Here is an 18,437-nt window from a genome sequence, read left to right as displayed (position 1 = left end):
CCAACAACTGAGCGATTAGGTGAAGGGGGATGGCTCCATACGCTCTTTACATGCCCACACCTTACCAATTTCTGGCAGCACGTGTTTCAGGATAAAAGTCAGGCCATAGGCTGTACAGTTCTGCCAGATCCTAATTTGGCTTTATTTGGTGTCTAAGAAATGAGTGCACAATATTTTCTTTTTGTAGTATTGTTGATTGCACACTCCTTGATCCTTCCGAATTGGTGAACCAGTAAGGCTCCTACAAAGTTGCACTGGAAGGACAAAATGACCGGTACCATGAAGTTTGAAGAGGCCTATGCAAAGCGAGTAGGGGGACTCAAAAGATACACAGCCACTTGGAAATTTTGGAAGTAGGATGCTGAGGTACCAATGAACTGGTTATCCATTGTTAGATGAATTGCATGTTCTTTTTCCAAAATTTTAATACGAGAACACTGGTTTTTCTGAATCTACTTCTTATCTGGTAATTTCTTGTACTGAAGTTGCAGTGCACCCAAAGATATAATATTTGCTAGAAGCACTAACGCACTTTATTCTGAATTGATTATATTATTATTAGCACCACAGCACTTGTTTTCCTTTAATGAATTGATAAATGGACTGAGTAATAAAGTGGCAAAATGTTTATGACAATATAATAGCACTCTTGCACTTGCTCTTTACAAATGCTAGATCAGAATTGATTATATGGATTAGAGCAGAGGCGGTGGAGAAGTGGGTAAGTAAGTTTTACAAGTAGTTTCATTTTATCGGTCTGCAATTCTCTAGTTATTCTAATTATCGAAACGATATATGGCAGAAATGAACACTTACAATGTACATAATGAGTGGAATTACTTGTAGATGTTTTACTGTGCATTTTAGATGATTTTTTCAGATCGATGTGTTATGCTATTTTCTTCATGGTTCATTTTAATTGTACTATTTATAGGTAGATTAACTGCAGTTCATTGTTTACCAGATTCAAAACTTGTGCTCAGCCTTATGTTGCTTGGTTCACATTTCTTCTATGGTTTTGTCAAATGTATGTTGTGTTTAACCTAGCTAATTAACCATTTCGATTTATGTGCTTATATTCGAACAGCTTCGATTATGATTTATGGATAACTAATATACAGTAAAGAGCTCTTGAACAGAGGTAACGATGCACACTCATTTTGACAGCCCATTCAACCTTGAAGAAAATGCATATGTTGAGCAGTGTTTATTTTACATTGGCTGCACATTGTAAACATCCAATTCATCCCAAAAAATTGACAGTCCCACTAACCGTAAGGAAAATTATGTTTATAAATAACTGAATGCAACAATTGACATTTAGTGCACTTCAAACGAGAATCCCACATTCAAGACATGCTTAAACTACGATCTATGTTAGTGTGCAGTTCAGTATAGTTGGATTGTAGGTCACTGCACGGATGTGCCTCTTCGTGATCAGACTATCCATGCACATAGTGCGAGAGATCAATGTGCAGTAGTATTTTTTCCTAAATTAAGTTTTTGTACAAGCCACAAGGAGGCAAATGTAGTCATTTCTAGTGCAGCGCAATGCAGCAACCAAAGTTGCTGTGTGGCATTGCTCTGGCAGGAGAGAGCATCACATATATATTAAAATATGGTGCTGCTGCTTTATTCCCAAGTGGTGGCTCACAAATATGCAGCCTAGCAGGTGCGACCGGAACAGGTGAGTCTGGGGGTGAGTCGACAGACAAGGGAATATCTAAATAAAAAAAATATATATATAAAACCACTCACTTTGCTCTTGCCGCATCGCTGAGTCGGCAATGCGGCAAGCCCAAGGTAAGTGGTTTTATTTATTTTTTATTTTTATTTTCTCTATTCCATTGTCTGTCAATTCGCCTCCGCCCGCCCCACCACTCTTACCTGTACCAGCAGCGCCTGCAGACGAGTGCCACTCATATGTCTTAAGACCATTGTGCAGAGGTGTGTGCATGATGTCTAGCATAGGCTTGTACTGGAGGAGTACCCTTGTGGCACAAGAAAACGCCACGAAGACATACTATTAAACCTTTTAAACGTCGTATTTTGTCCATACAGTGCAACACGCATGCAAAGTTTGGAGAGATAAAAATATGCTCCCAAGTAAACGTCTCCGTCAAGGAGGCATTCGTTTTTGGTACAAAGGCCTGTCCACTATTGTAGTGGATAGGACTTTAAATCAAAAAGAATGGGTGGTAGCATACAGGGGCGTAACACAGGCCCCCGCAGCCCACGCGGTGCGGGGGGCCCCTAGCTCCAAGAGGCCCCCTCGGCACTGAACTCTAGCCGGGAGAGCTCCAGATTGAGCCCGGAGGGGGCCCCCCTAAGTACCGGAATGTGCACACACCACCCACGGGGCACCACCTTGACCAAAGTAACAGAAAGTTTCTTTGCCTTACTTTTAGGAAACATTTTAGTAAAAATTGGTTATGCTCTGGAAATAGAAAACAAATTAACACTTTACACTGGTTTGTGCCACTTTTGGTGACCTTATGCCAGCGCAAAGTGTTGATGAATTTGCAGCAAGATGTTAAAGCCAACAGGCTCATGATTTCATGATTGGTAGGGTTGTGGCATTTATCTAAAGTGAAGAGTCCATTTTAATATCTGTGTTATGGCAGCTGGGGTTCCTCTGCCAGGTTTCTGGGATACAAACGCCCTGCCTCTACCTGCCCAGCAGGGATAAGTTCTTGTAAATCTGGTAGAGGGCCCTCGAATCTTGTTAACAGGGCATCTGCTGGTCTTTGGCAAATGCGCTGCTCCCACCTGCCCCCCAAGTGACTCTCTTAGACTCAATTTGCTATCCGAATTATATTCACAGTCAATGTGAGAATACCACATTTTGATGTTAACCAGCTAAATGCAGATGACATTTCTGGATGGGAAACACACGGAAAATCAGGAAATATCAAGGTAATCAGCTTTGGTTAATTACCCGTTTTTCAATGCACCCCCGGAGCAAATTTCCTAATACCAGACTATTTCCTCAACCTGAAATTACTGATACCAGTGGAATTAGCTATTACAATTGCAGAAATGAAATAGGTGTATTTCAAACCTGCCAGGTCAGAATGCTGGTCTCATATACGTTTTTCTAAAATAAATAAAAATAGGTTGGAATAGTCTGTTAAAGTTTGCAATTGTGCTTGGTAATGTATGAAATTCTGGTGTGAACAAATTATAAAGCAGAAATAAATATATGTACACAATATTAAAAAGGTCCACTTCTACTGATTTAAAAAGACGTCCTTATGATAAGGTCTAGAGTGGTGCCCTAAGAAAATTGTGACAGAATTGAAAGAAAGAAAAATGGTATAGAAACTTAAATTTGTAAAAGAAAGTGCCCTAATAATTCTGCCTGTGAACAAAGTGAAATAAAATTAAAAAGGAGAACATTTCAAAAACATAGGACGTGGTCACTAAAAAACCTATATCATGAAAAGATGAATCCATTTCAAAACAGTTTTCTCAAGTCAATAATTTTGACCCTTTTTGCTCATATTACTGGGTCACCAATGAACCACTGCAAAATATGGAAGAGAGCTTCTAAAATTCACCTGGGCTGAATTGAGTTATAGAAAGTGAGGGCCCACTGAGAGGATGGACCATAACCCAGCATTGACAGCTGATCAAATACTTTTCCTGAAACCCTGCTGAAGGCATGGTCAAATGTAGGGTGGTTGTTGTGGGGTAGTTTCCTTGGAAACAAGATCACTTTCTTTACAAGAGTGATTAATGTTACCATAAAAACCACAAAAATATCTCTCTGTAGGTCCTACACAATCCTGTACAATGTACTCATATAAAGGTGCATATGTCCATACCCTTGCGATTATTGATGACATTACAAAAAAAGCTCCTCCCAATCCCGCTCCTTCTCTGGCAAGGCCCCTACCATCTGGAACACTCTCCCCAAAGACCTTCAATATAAAATAAAGCAGCTAATGATGCATCCCTAAGAAGCATAAATACACCATTATAAATATGTTGCATTCATGAATCAACCTATGTACAATACACTAGACAGCAGAGCAGACAACAGGCTATGGATATTTGTTAATGAGATGTGGCTATTAAAGTCAGGCCATTTTACTACTCGGATAACAATGCTTTTCAATAAAGTGCTATCCTTCGAGCCGAGGTCTTCAACCAACTTTTGCTGTGAACTCACCAAAGCAAAAGGTATTGAAGTCACCCCTCTCCCCCCATCATGTTATGCCAGCACAAGGGACAGGCTGAGTTCAGGGTGCTGGTATTATTAGATTATTTCAGGGTTGCTTGTTCTGTTGCTCATACTCCACACTACGTGTGTGAATGATAAAAGAGCACATGCATCAAACAAAAACAGAAATTTACCAAAAACAAATGGTGTGTTGTGTGCCCCTTATGCTTCTGGTCCACAATGCAACTGTACCTACTGCACTAATTCTGCCATGTGTAGCAGGCTGTCTCCTCTGCCTCCTTCTCACCTTATCCACCATGCCTGACCAACGCTCCAATCTTGAAAGAGGTTCTCTGATTCTTTTGGAAATAAATGATCTCCCACTTGTTGCAACCCCCCTTTGCTCCAAGAATTAATTCAGCCATAATGCTAGTAAGGTAAATAAGCCCCAATGCACCTTTTGTGAAGACATTCATAACTGTGATGCAGTGGGCACTACACCTGTTTCGCTTCTGATAGCTACTGCTGTGCAAAGTGGGTTGACTCCCCTGCCCTTTAATAAAAAACATGAGCTCCCATTTTGCTAAGCTTCCATCATTGCTCTAAGGATCAACCTGTGGTGACTCCTATGCTTCAATTTTCCCCACCTTTGGATCATAATTTTGAGGTCCCAAGTACCATGGACATGGCATAGGTGAACATGGGCCCTAATGCAAGCAAGGGAGGTCCGCCATAACTATCATTTAGTTGGCCATGTCCTGCCCTGGGCCCCATTGCCTCTGGATCTGCAGCCCCAATGATGCCTACAGCCCTGCGGTCTCCTCTGCCTTCTCCACTGAGCATCTCTCTTAGGCCTGATGCTCAAAGAAGGCAACGGCCCCATTGTGTAAAATAGAAATCCCACATCTTGGACCTTCACCCCTTTGTTGCTTGTGCTTTATACACTGCATATCAAACATGACCTGCCCCCTAATACTAGCAAGCAAATTGGGCACCCATTTGTAGAAAAAAGGGTCAGGGACAACCAATAAACAAAGATCCTTAAGTATTGCCCGGCGGTGTCGCCTCTTTAACCCACAAAATATTAATCAATGAAGAGGCAGGCGCTGGAGACTGGAAGGCAGGAAACAAGGGTTTATTCTCTCCGGAGGAGAACACATCAGTTCGGACAGCAAGTATCGTCACGAGGTGCTCTAACCGCATCTCTGAGGCCTGGCCTCTTATACACAGGTTTATGATCTTTATTGCAGGTAACACATTCTTGCAATGCTTTGAAGTATGAAAGGACATCCTTGGAATCTCCCCTTCAGGCCCGTTCCCACACACATTTACAGTTGAAGTCCCCACGCCGGTCACAACAGGTGATGATTATCGCGCAGCTGGACATTCCGCCGATTTACGGAGTGCGTGGGGTTGATCGGATCTCATAGGGTGGGGGCTTCCTTTGATCAATTCGAGGGTCCTTTAATGGGGGAAGCTTCCTACTGTACGGGGGGGGCAATAAACAGTATCCGCAGAGCCAGGTGGCGGCCTGGGAACGAGGAAGACAAACGGGCACACAGGAAAAGGGGGTTTGTATCAAAGGGCCTGGGACCATGAAAGGAATGAAGGGAGGTGTTGCGCTGGGAACAGGATGGGATTCCGAGGCAGAGCTGCGCTGAAGAGGGGTTTATGACCCAGGGCATGTGAGAGCGGGGGTGGCCAGTGCGGGGGGGGCTTGCGAGGGCGAAGAGCTGTGCTGGGGGTCAGTGGCGTGCAGAGGGTGGTTCTGATTGAGGCACCTAAAATTGCGGGTGCGCACGACAAAAAGTGTGGCATCAAGGGAAAAGGCAAGATGGCGCAGATAATGTTTACCAAACCGTACTAATTTTCCACACATTCCCTTTTTTGATTGTGAGACATCAATAAATGTTGTGCAGTGGCCCCTCACACTCCTGACCCCAATAGCACTACATCTGCTGCACTAATGTTATACCTGGCCCTTTAAAAGAAAACCCTCAAGTTCTTGCCCCTACTCGTGGCACCTGTCTGAGGAAGCTTTCTCTGTCCATTTATAAGCAAAAAATAGCCTGCACATAGAACACATCTCTTCTGAGCCACCTCTTTAAAAAATAGCAATTGCAAAATAAAAACATAAACAAAGCAGCTGTGTGGGTTGAGAGGTTCATCTGTGTTGTGAAGCAGAGGTATGAACAGAGAGCTACAGAAGAAATAGGACTGCTCTCCATGCTCCCTGTTACCTCAAAAAAATGTAAATGTGCACAATTGGTTAAACACCAAATGTAAAAGCCGCTCGGGAGCCAGAAAAGGCTATAAATGATGGAGCCACTTAAAGATTCCATTGAAGACTGGAGACAGAGATTTATTGTTTTTTAAGAAATAATGCAAGGATGCTATCTGCTGAGTTTTGAGGTGCATCTTTTAAATGGACACTTTACAAAGATATGTCTGCGCTAGGTACAATCTGATTACATATTACTAAATTATGTATTCTGAAAGCACCCATTTTATCTTAAATACTACATCCTGTTGTGACAGCCGAATTATACTGAATGTAATACCATTTAAAAAAATAACTTGACTCTTCACTGTGCTTTCTGTGAGCATCTGGGACCACATATCACTATAAATGATTCTCTGGTCAATTTCACAGACATTTGCAGTGATCACATTAACCAACTAAGATTTCATAATGAAAAAGAGTACATTCCAACTGATTAGCTTAACTTGCATTTAGTTTTCATTTGATGTGTGCATGATTTTATATGCAGTTACATGCAGGTGAAAAAATCTTCAAAACAACCACAATATTTTGTTCTTTTAAGCCACCTCTATGACCCTGCCACCAAACTCACTGACCCTGACCTCATGACACTCAGCATTACAGTTCCCATACTTTTTTATGCACGTCAAATAAATGAAGACAGCCTCCAAACACACCAAATATATCAATTACACTTCCATGCCGTCTTCTTTTACAAGTACTTGCTTAGGTATTTGATCCCCCCTTGGGAATACAGCCATGGACCCCCAGAGGGGCGTGCCTCCCAGTTTGAAGACCTCTGCCTTGGAGTTACTTAAACTACAGTGTTGTATGAATTTGATCAATTCAAGGAAGCTGTAGGCATCTTCATGCTCTAACAAACCATTCATTCCCCCAAAATGTAATAGTCATTGTGCTTTTTCTGTCAAAAACAATAGCATTTGTTTTTTCATTTTGTAAATTTGAATGTCAGCTTCTAACATGTATTATTTTTTATGTCCCAGATACTGATCTGTGGCATCTTCTGGCCATGAAGATCTCTTCAAGACTTCTTCAGATCGTGAATAGCTGCTAATTTTGGCATTTCCTCCTTCTTATGCCAACAGAGAACCATGCAGCAGAATTCTTGTTGTCTCATCCATCTCTCCCATGTGGTTGTGGCCAGTAACAGATGAGCAGACTCAAGACCCACCTTACCTGTACCTCCTAAACCAAGAAAGGGAACCAATCATATGCAAGAAAAGAAAGCGGAGGAGTCCGAAGAAAATCTTCAATAAAGAAAACTCTTGTTAGAACAGCTGGCTGCCATCAAGGTATCCAGTGTACATGGATTGGAGTGAGATTTCAAAACAATACTTCAAGGGAACAACAGGACACCATGTTCATGGCACGTAAAGCACTTGGTATCTGTCAAATTTTCAGTGAAGACTCCCAAGATTCCGAACATCGTGTTATTTCAAGATGGAAGGTGGCTTTTTCATGAGACTGAACCCTACCTCCTGGGACATTGGGCTTCTCTAAGTAAGAAAAAGAGTGTTGGAGAAATCTTTAGGCTAAGAAAGCAAATCACCTCATGCCTTGCTCATGCCCTTGCCCTAAGGAAAACAAAAAACATAATATCCGGTGATAGCATGAATGACAGGGAAGGTGGATCCTTACTGTGAAAGCATGGCCGACAGCCTCAACCACACTGATGTTCCTTGCTGGAGACCTGTAGTCTACAATGTTTTGATTGGTCTGCTTCTTGTACTTATTATCTTCATCACCATCTGTGGCAATGTGGTGGTTTGCCTCGCTGTGCGTTTTGATCGCAAGCTACGGAGCCTGACCAACTGCTTCATTGTCTCATTGGCCATCACTGACCTCCTGCTCGGTGTTTTGGTGCTACCTTTTTCAGCAGTTGACCTGCTGTATGGAGAATGGCCATTTGGCGCCACCTTCTGTAACATCTACACCAGCTTAGATGTCATGCTCTGCACAGCCTCCATCCTCAATCTCTTCATGATTAGCCTGGACCGCTACTACGGGGTCACAGCCCCACTTCGCTACTCTATGTTGGTCACTCCCTGCCGGGTTGCCATAGCAATGCTTGTCATATGGGTGGTGTCACTTATGGTGTCGTTCCTTCCAATTCACATGGGATGGAACACAAAAGACAAAAGAGTTCAGAACTTTCGGGACTCAGATAACAAGAGTGAATGCCAGTTTGAGCTCAATCGGGAATATGTGCTGGTGGATGGCCTGTTGACATTTTATCTACCTTTGGTTATTATGTGTATGATGTACTATAGAATTTTCAAAATTGCCCGGGAACAAGCCAAAAGGATAAACCATGCAAACTGTTGTAATGCTTTAAGCCCTGCGCTGCCCACTGTCAGAGAACACAAAGCCACAGTGACGCTAGCAGCAGTCATGGGGGCCTTCATCATCTGCTGGTTCCCTTACTTCACCGTGTTCACCTACCAGGGGGTGAATGACACTCTAGTCGATGAAACAGCCTTCTTTATTGTCCTGTGGTTAGGTTACGCCAACTCAGCCCTGAACCCTATTCTGTACGCAGCCTTGAACAGGGACTTCAGAACCGCATACCAGCGTCTGATGCGCTGCCAGAGGGTAGGACCCACCAGCAGAGAGCCCCCTTTGACACCTGTTCCTCATCGCTGTGGGGAAAGGGCCCATCAAGAGATGGAGGAGAAGATGGCAGACACACCGCTGACAATGGAGATGCGGAATGGGAAGGAGGGCTCCTTCAGCAGCGGAACAACCATAGAGAGGTAACACAACTTTTAACTTTTGACAGTCATTGTTCAAGCAACTAGAAATTGTACTCTACATCCTTACACCCTTCTAAAAGGGCCTATGCTGCATGTTCTTGCTTTTGTAAATGTTTTACTTACGATTGATTAGTAAGACTAATGTATGGCCATATCATGTTAATATGTAAATATATTATCACTCATAATCTTGCTGAATGCCATCCATTACAAATACTCTGCTCTATGGTGACCACATATTTTTACTCCTAAGGATCACCAACTATGTTGGTCGTAGGTCAGAATATGATTGGTATTATGTCAGAAACATTGTGTCCTGCTTACCATCTACAAAAATATGTGTAGAATTTCTATAATTTAATTCAATGAAGTGATATTTCTGTAAAGTGCATTTACGGAATAGTATTTCAGTCAGATGATATTTAGATTATGGGATTCTGATAACACAACGTTTGACCCTTCAGTACTAACACATTTCACCCTTTTGTTACCTTGGGATATTTGTTGAAAGCACATTAATCCGCTGAGCTGACTGAAAGACAACAGGGGTGTGAAGGTCTCCTTATGACAACAATGTTACTTACATATTTCAAAAAAACTGTTTTTGTATCCAATATTGTATCTTTTTCCTCCCCAAAGGTGAACAATGAAGTCAGCCTGGATGGCATCTCCCACCCTTACCTTATAACTTTAGAGTGATAGAAAGGTGACCAAACTGATACCCTTGTCGGAAGGCATTGTCTTTTCACAGATTGTTACTGTTTCCTCTATGATGGAAGTACCTTGCCACTTCTAGCAATTCCATCAGAATTCCATCTAGTGAAAGCCAGTTTTGTCAACATCAAAATCTTGTGGAATAGAGTACCAATATCCTTGTTACCACACATTATTTCCAGTATTTTCTGCTAAAAGCTGAATAAAGAAATCATACTGTGGGGCAATGCATTCACTGCTGAAGGCGGTAGAGAGGTTTTGAGCATCCACTCCTAAATATGAGCTACGGTTGCTCTTTAGAAATGAATACTGCCAGGTTTTAACAACTTGGTATGTTTACATTTATACACCTCACATTCGGCCAATGGCTTCCTGCAGTTTGGTGACTTTCCACTGGATTCATCACTGCAGACCCAATCAGTGGCGTAGCTAGCCCTCTGGTCGCCCATAGCGGTCCCTGATTTTGTCACCCCGCGGCCGCAGTGTAGAGCAGGGGTGGTGCTGGCGAGTTTTCCCCGTTTGCCGCAAACGCATTGAGGAAGGGGGTGTGTGCTTGCGATTGCTGTCCGAGACGGCAGGTAAGAGCGGGGGGAGTCCGCCCCCTCCACCACCCCACCTAGCTACATCACTGATCCCAAGCTTCATTCAGCTTGTGATATTCCAGCTGATGTAGTTTGGTCATATTCTCAGCCAAGTTGGAGTGTTTTATTGATTGTGCTGTGGGTGTGTGACTTTAGTGACTAGCGGTTATGAACTGAAGGATACGCCTATTGCTTGAGTGTCTTCTTAGTCAATAAATATGCCCATTATCAGCAGGAGATGAGTGTTTGGTTTTTCTAGGTGGCAGGTGCTTTAAAATCTGACTTCAGGGTGGAGTACCAAGTAAATCCGTGGAGACTGTGGGTTTCACTTGGAAATTATGGCAGCTGGAAGCAGCCAAAATGTCCAGGTGTAAGAACTAAATTACTGATTCTCCCAGTAATTCCTCATTCCCACTTGAAATCCTTGTTAACTCTGTCTCCTCCCCCAAAGTCACCACTGTCTGTCATATCAGTAGTTCTGGCAGATGTTAGGGAGCAGAGATAATGGGACGGGCACTGGGTCATTCATAGCGAGGCTCTACATAGTGCCGCTGGGTCATGTTGAATGTACAATACTACTTCTTTCCAATGTATTTTGTTAGATGTTAATAAGTGCCATATCATAGGGGTAAGTAAGTGTTCTGGGTTTGCGGCTCGAAGGTTCGGGCCTTCACACCTAACATTCACGGATGTATCAACACTCCTAATTAATCGTGGTAAGACTTGCATATCTTCTATGCCTCCCTCACGTGCCTCGAACTCGGGCGATCAAGAGTTTTTCACCTAGGTATTGAAAGTAATTGCACTCTATCGAGTCCATACGTTAACTAATTATCTCTACCACGCGGCCTATTTTTTCGCTACCCGCAACTTTCGACCACATGCCGAGGGTGACTCTTGATTGTATTTTCTTGATAACTCACGAACAAACACCACGTGACCCAAGGCACCACGGTAAATATACTTTTAACAAACACTTCTGTCCAGTTCCCCCACACACACGCTAGCTATACCTAGGAAGCTGTAATTTTTAGGTTGTAACATCAACCTTTACCTGAAGTCACTGAGCTAAACCGTCTTCCAATTTTGATGTTCGTCTGGAGTCACTAAGTCACTTAGTTTATGCATGAGTGGAATATAGTTGTTGACATGTTGAAATTAGACCCTTACATTGATTCTGACGGGTCAATGTTCTCTTTTTCCCTGTTCCTTATTTCCACAGGCTTCATTGTTTGACACCAGGCAATTGTTTAATTTTAGTCCTGATGATGATCACTCTGATCTAGGAGCCTGGGATCGAAACGTCGTCGACATAAAATAGTACCATAAATGTCCATTGGGGATACTATTTGGTAGTGCTTGCTGTACTATACATTTGAGTGCAAGCCACCTTGGCTCTAAAGTGTTTGCCTGTTATTTCGTTTGTCTACACTGTGTTTTTTACTGTGTTTTCCCGCACTTCCCTCTTAAATGTTGGGTACAGGACTGTGCCCCATTTTAAATGTCCTTGCGTTCATTCGTGACTCTATAGAAAACATTGTTTAAATAAAATTCCATGTCCGGCTGGGTATTGGAGATATATATAGTACCCATCATGGTTTATATGAATTTTTCTTAAAAAATCCCTTGTTTCCTTAGGACCATTGTTTTCTGAAATAATGCATTCTATATGGCTTTTGGGTCTACGATGGTTGCGTGAAAGAGAGGTGTACTCAACTAGTGCTATAGAAATTCATAATAGTACGTGTTTGCACTGGGATCCAAATGTAGCCCTTAACTCATAGCGAGGCCCTTAATAGGGAAGGAGTCAAGGTTTTTTAAACTCCTAGATTTACTTATGTCCTTTCATTTGGCCCTGAAACCTCCTTTAGCCAGGACTGACGTTAAACCTAGGCACTCCAGGTTTGCTATTCCATGGTAAGCTTGTTGCATGCTTAGAGTATGTCTTCCAGCACACTTAAGCCCATTTGCCAACAGATCAACTGAGGTCTCAGGACTGGAGCAGTGGCGTAACGAAAATTGAGGAGTCCCCCCTGCAAAGTACATAGAGGCGCCCCCCCCTCCTCCGGACTCACTCAGGAGCTCTCAGGCCAAGGTACTGTGCTGAGGGGGCTCCCTGGAGCTCAGCCCCCTTCCCACTGCAGGGGCTGGGGGGCCGTTGTTACGTCACTGGACTGGAGTTGAGCACTCTTGACGCCAGATATTGTCGGCAGTGCTGTTTCGGGCCACCAGTTCCGATGGTAATTTCTGAATCCTGTGTTAGGAGAGCGAGCATTGGTCAGTTTCTTGTGGCAACCTTTGGAAAAGTTTAACCTTGGCAGGCTCTTTTACCAACTTAGGGAAGACGAAGATGAGAGATATGATATGGAAGGCATGCAGTTCAGATATGTGAGAAAGAATCAACGAGAATTGCATTTGTTTATCTCCTTGGTGCTAGAGGAGGCTTTCGCGCTGCAATCCGAACTCATGCTCCTACCTGATAAGCCCCAATCCAAGTTTCCACTTCATATCTTGTTCTTTGTCTGGTCGGCTCTTTCTTGGAGAGGGAACAAAGGCAAGAGTTGGTGTTGTGAAGTCTGCTGACGTCTGAAATCAGAATGCCGGATACCTCACCTATAACCTGCATGCATGTACCGGGGTTGCTTCATGAGTGCTGTGCTGGAAACAAAGGGGGGGTTTGAAAAATTCCAAAATGCTTTTCTCTGAAGATACAGGTGGTATTTACTAGATATCCTTTCTTTAAACTAAAGATAAGGGATTATATTGTACGCCATAACATAGGCAGGGCCGTGGCTGTAGCGGGCACTGGGCGTTTTCCCAGTAGGCTGCCAGGGTGGGAGCCAGTTTTAGGCCGGGGGGGAGGGGGTGTTTTTGTTACTGGGGGCCGGCAATACCGGCCCCCTGTAACAAAATCGGCACCTCCCTGCTCACCCCAGGGGGGCTGGCCGAGCAGTTTGCCAAGGCCGGTTTCGGTTCCCAGTCCGGCCCTGAACATAGGTCCCTCTGTCCTCATGGACCACCCCTTCCAATACCCCTCCCCCACAGAGCCACCAATGCTCACGTTTGAGCTAAGGGTTGCACTCCTTGTGTTCTGGCAAGCTACTACTAAAAATATGACATTTTGAGACACACTACAGAGTGTTTCTCTTCGGAATTAGTATATTTTAAAACTTCCTGTTTCCCAAAAGACCATATTATTTCTGGTAAACGAGGAATACTATTAAAGAAATCAAAAAGTGTAGATATGAATTCATTCAATTCAATTCATAAGCTTTTATTCGATCTGAAAGTACAAATCATACAAGCAAACATTAAAATACAATACCCTATGTGTGCAAAAAGGGGATAAGAAACATGTGCAACAATTAGTAGGCAACAGATAATAGTTAAATAATATGGGCAATATAAAAGTTATACAAAAGAATCATATGTGTACAGACAGGAAATCAAATATATTTATCACACCAAATGGTGTTTCCTGGCAGCTGTACATTTAAAACAAGACAAAAGTCAGGGCGGCTCGAATGGGCATGAGAGGAAAAATTTTGCGTATGAAAAAGGACCATACAATACATATTGTAGATTTATAACATAAAAGATAATTCAGCATTTACACAACTTTTATGTACAGACAGGAATGTATAAAGTAATAGCAGCACTATACGTTTCCTGGCAGCTGTACGTCTCAAAAGGGCATAAAACTAGCAAAATACAAGGTTAAAAATATTTTGTATACAACATATACAGGTCGTTCAGTACAGACAGGTATGTATAAGGGTATTACAACACTATACTTTTCCTGGCAGCTGTACATTTCAAGATAAAAGTGGCCAAAAAAAAGCAAATATCCATATTCTCCAAAGAGGATAATAATATCAATGCGGTCTTTGCGGATCGGATGTTGTATTTTATAAAAATGGGCTTAAGGTATTTTACCCTTAAAAATTGGTAACATTTGCAGAAAAGTAAAAAGTGGCAACAGCTCTGGCGTGAAGTGTTGTCACACGGGCAGGGGGTCTCGGATCTGACTTTCTGGTTTGGGAACGCAACAAGGTGGTGTACGAAACCCAATCTGACTCGGGTTAATACGAATTGATGAGATGGGCGAGTCACATTCACAAGGTAGGATTGAAGCCCCGGAATTAAATTCAGTTCCTTATAGAACTTCACGGTGGCTGACTTACCGTACACTTTGTCACGCTCAGCCTTTTTAAAATTTAAAAACGTTTGCTTGATTTCTTTTTTGGAGATGGCGACTGCCAGTTCTGGATCAAGAAAGACATCAATATCAAATAAAAGGTTGTACCAGAACTGAATGTATCTCAGCCATTGTATGCGTAACGAGTGGTCCAAACCTATACAATCAAGAATAATCTCTTGAGTGAATCGAGTCTCTGGCTTAGCCCAAATAGAACGCCACAGTAAAAGTGGCCGAAATGCTGCTAAGTCAGATATAAACTCGATCCCTACCTCATCATGGGTTAGTTGTACAGAGGCAGAAGAAGGAACACATAACAATCTCTTTAAAAACTTGTTTTCATCAGTTTGGAGCAAAGGGCCTTCACTATGGCCCCATACACCCGCCCCATATAGTGCAGAAGAAACACAACGGATATTGTATATATTGGTCATATCTGGGATGCTTCTCAATCCAAGCTTAGCGGCGAATCGAAATATACTGCTGGTGGACCGCAGCATTTTCAAACTGATGTTATCAAATTCAGTAGTCCAAGACCCATTGTTGGTATAGGTGATTCCCAAATAACAGAAAGATTTAACGTGTGTCATTTTATCACTGTCCAAGAAAAAACTATGCTTCATCTTATTTGCAGCCTGCCCGCATGACATAACATAAGTCTTCGATTTATTCACACAGAGCCTTCTATTTTGAATAAACAACATAAAACTATCGATTAGGCGCTGAAGGCCAATCTGGGTACGGGATAAAAGAACAGCGTCGTCCGCATATAGTAAAAGTGGGACGGGATTACCTCCAATCAAAGGTGCATCCGCGGAAATATCAACCAGGGTACGATCAACACCATTAATAAAAAGGGAAAATAAAAGAGGGGCCAAAACGCATCCCTGGCGAATTCCCCTTGAGACTTTGAGGAATGGGGTACATTCGCCTAGGGTGCCATAACGGACCTTACAAGAGAGTTTTTCGTAAAGCCTGGCTAAAAAGTGGACGATTTCCTTTGGTGCCCCTGACTCTAGCAAAACCTCCCAAAGAATAGCATGATTAACTAAATCGAACGCGCTGCTCAAATCAGCAAAACATAAAAAAAGGTTGCCCTTTTTGGCTACAGTATATTTGTTAATGATAAGGTCCAAATTTACACATTGTTCCAGAGTGCCCATACCTTTCCGGAAGCCATATTGCCCTTTAGTTAAGATATTCGAATCAGTTGCCCAGGTTTCTAACCTTTTAAGCAGAATCCTGCTCATGACCTTCACTGAGGCATCCAGCAGTGAAATCGGCCGGTAGTTGGAGGCCTCAGATTTGCTACCTTTCTTAAATAGGGGAATTATAACTGATTGACCCCAAGAAGGAGGAAAGTTGCCTTCTGCCGCACAATTAAAAATCCTCACCAGGATGGGGACCCACAAATTCGGTTCAGCTTTTAGTAAGTCAATGGGAACCCCATCCGAGCCTGGAGCTTTTCCCCCTTTACTATTGGAAAGTCCTTCATAACCTTCATCCAGTGTTACTCCCATGGGTAGAGGTATCCAGGGTGAAGCCTCAATAGTTGATACAACTAAGGGTGTCCCTTCTGGGTTAAAGATGTTAGAAAAATGGATAATCCAGTCATTACATGCGACATAGGAAGTTAATTCAGGGATGCCATCTTTGTTGAGAAAAGGGCTGTTAATTGTATCCCAATATAGTTTGCAGTTTTTGGTCTCAGCTGCTTCCTTTAACTTATCCCATGCTTCACTTTGTAAGATCTTTTTTCTGTTGGTAATTACCATTTTATAGTTGGCCCTGAGATGTTTTATTCCGTCACGGTCTCGTGGTTTGGTACCTAATGCCTTCTTCAATTCCCGAAGGGCAAGTATACAAGGTTTGTCAAACCATCCCTGCTTCATGCCTCTGTTAGATGAGGGAGCCTTAGTAAAAATACCTTCAATAATAGTGTTGATAGTGATGAAGTGTGACAATAGGGAATCAGGGTTAATTACATTTTTTAAACAATAGCTAATTTGGATTTTACAGCTAAATATAACCTCCTTCTGTTTGGCCATGGAGTTGGTTCCAGACCATCTGATCCTTAGACCATTTGGTCTGATAGGTACTAAATCAGTGGAGCACTTTTCTCCTATCGCTGGTGAAGTACCGTGACCCAGGAGGGTAATACAAATGCTATTGTGGTCACTGAGGCTTTCCTCTTTGATATACAGGTTGGAAAAGTCCCCTGTACTAGACAGCAAAATATGATCTATAAATGTTCCAGCATCCCTTCCTGTAAAGGTGGGACACGTATCTGTCTGGATGTTTTTGTTACAGTTTAAAAGGTGAAGGTCTAGTTTGGTTAACATTTTATTAAGTATAGATCCATAGTGACAGTGTGGGAAGTGGAGGAAATCCTCCCTCTCTCCCACTCCCCCCCATTGGTTAGACATTACTGTACCAAGGCCACAGGGATTCCCTTTGGACAGGTGGCATGGCTGTAGGTTAAAATCCCCTGCCCATATAACATCTGCCTTTCTGTTCGAAAAGCCCATAACCCTTACAATTTCCTTTTCAAGGGGGAATAAAATATTCCCTCTGGAGGCATCAAAGATGTTGTTATAAAAATTTACTATAACCAGATCGATTCCCTTACTGCAATCAACCCTCACTACCTGGCTGTGGGTTCCCACAGTCGAACTGCTTCTGACTACACAGTTGCATAACTTGTTGGACAGAAGCAACAGAAGACCCCCCTTAGCCCTACCTGAACTAGATTTGGTGGCTTTGAGGCAATGGGATGAGTAACCTTCAATGTTGATTTGATCCTGGCACCAGGTTTCCTGGAGGAGGATTATATCAAAACCTTCCCCAATAAACCTGGACCAAAAGGGTGAGTCTAATTTCCCTGCAATACCGGCTATGTTCCAGGAGATAAGGGTAAGACCGGCAGACTCGATAGTATCATAAACGGTCATCACCGGCTGAGGAACACAAGGTATGGTTGGACTAACTTCCAGGGTACTCACAACTAAGCCCGGTCTAGAGGCATCAGAGGACGCACTCACTTCAGGGCTAATACAGGGGGCACCTTTACAAGAATGGGTGGTTTGGTTAATACTGGTAATAGTATAGGGTGGAAAAGGTTCTGTGGGGCTTCCTTCATTTACCGTATCATATAGTCGGCCCGCCCGATCAACAGCGGGTACACAGTCCGAGATACGGGATGCTGTAGTTCTATCGTTAACAGGTAGCTTGCAAACATAGGGGGACCCAGGCTAGAGGGTGATGGGGCACTACGTCAGTCGACCATCTCCAGACAGTCGAATCTGTTGCTGGTGTGAATACCTTGCCATCCATTCCCCATAGGATGGCCTTTGTTGGGGTACCAGGGACGGGGTAGCCAATCCCTATTCCTGCTCTTTTGTGTCATCCAGGGGCCTCCATAATTCCAGGCTTGTTCTTGAGGAATAACCCAGTTGGGGGCTAAAATTGGAGCATGAAAATTAAATACAGGTGGATAGAAAAAGGAGAGCCGCTGAGTGTCGATTCCCCCTTTCTTCTCCAACTCTGGCCATGAACAAATATGATTCACCGAGGATGCGTCTTCGCAGGTAACAATGACGCAATCCCCCTGAATACTCTTAGGACTCGCCCCCACCCATGATACCCTACGGACTGAAGATATTCTACAGGTATTAGTAGGCTGTAGTGGCCTGTTGATACTAAGCCATTGGAGAATTTTATTCAAGAGGGACCAGGAAGGTTC

At 43.0% G+C, this 18,437-nt stretch overlaps 1 protein-coding gene across 1 annotated transcript in view; it reads left to right on the top strand.

Moving 5' to 3' along the window:
• Positions 1-18,437, top strand: part of HRH2 (histamine receptor H2) — a 744,552-nt gene that overhangs the window by 317,935 nt on the left and 408,180 nt on the right. The window contains exon 2 of the mRNA XM_078650619.1: positions 7,433-9,202. Coding sequence (XP_078506745.1) covers positions 8,064-9,202 — 1,139 coding nt within the window. The 5' untranslated portion in view covers positions 7,433-8,063. The remainder of the gene's footprint in view (positions 1-7,432; positions 9,203-18,437) is intronic.

Source organism: Lissotriton helveticus, chromosome 7, assembly GCF_964261635.1.
Source record: "Lissotriton helveticus chromosome 7, aLisHel1.1, whole genome shotgun sequence".
Classification (NCBI taxonomy): Eukaryota; Metazoa; Chordata; class Amphibia; order Caudata; family Salamandridae; genus Lissotriton; species Lissotriton helveticus.
Note: the sequence above shows the minus strand (reverse complement) of the source record. Positions and strands in the feature narration are given on the sequence as shown.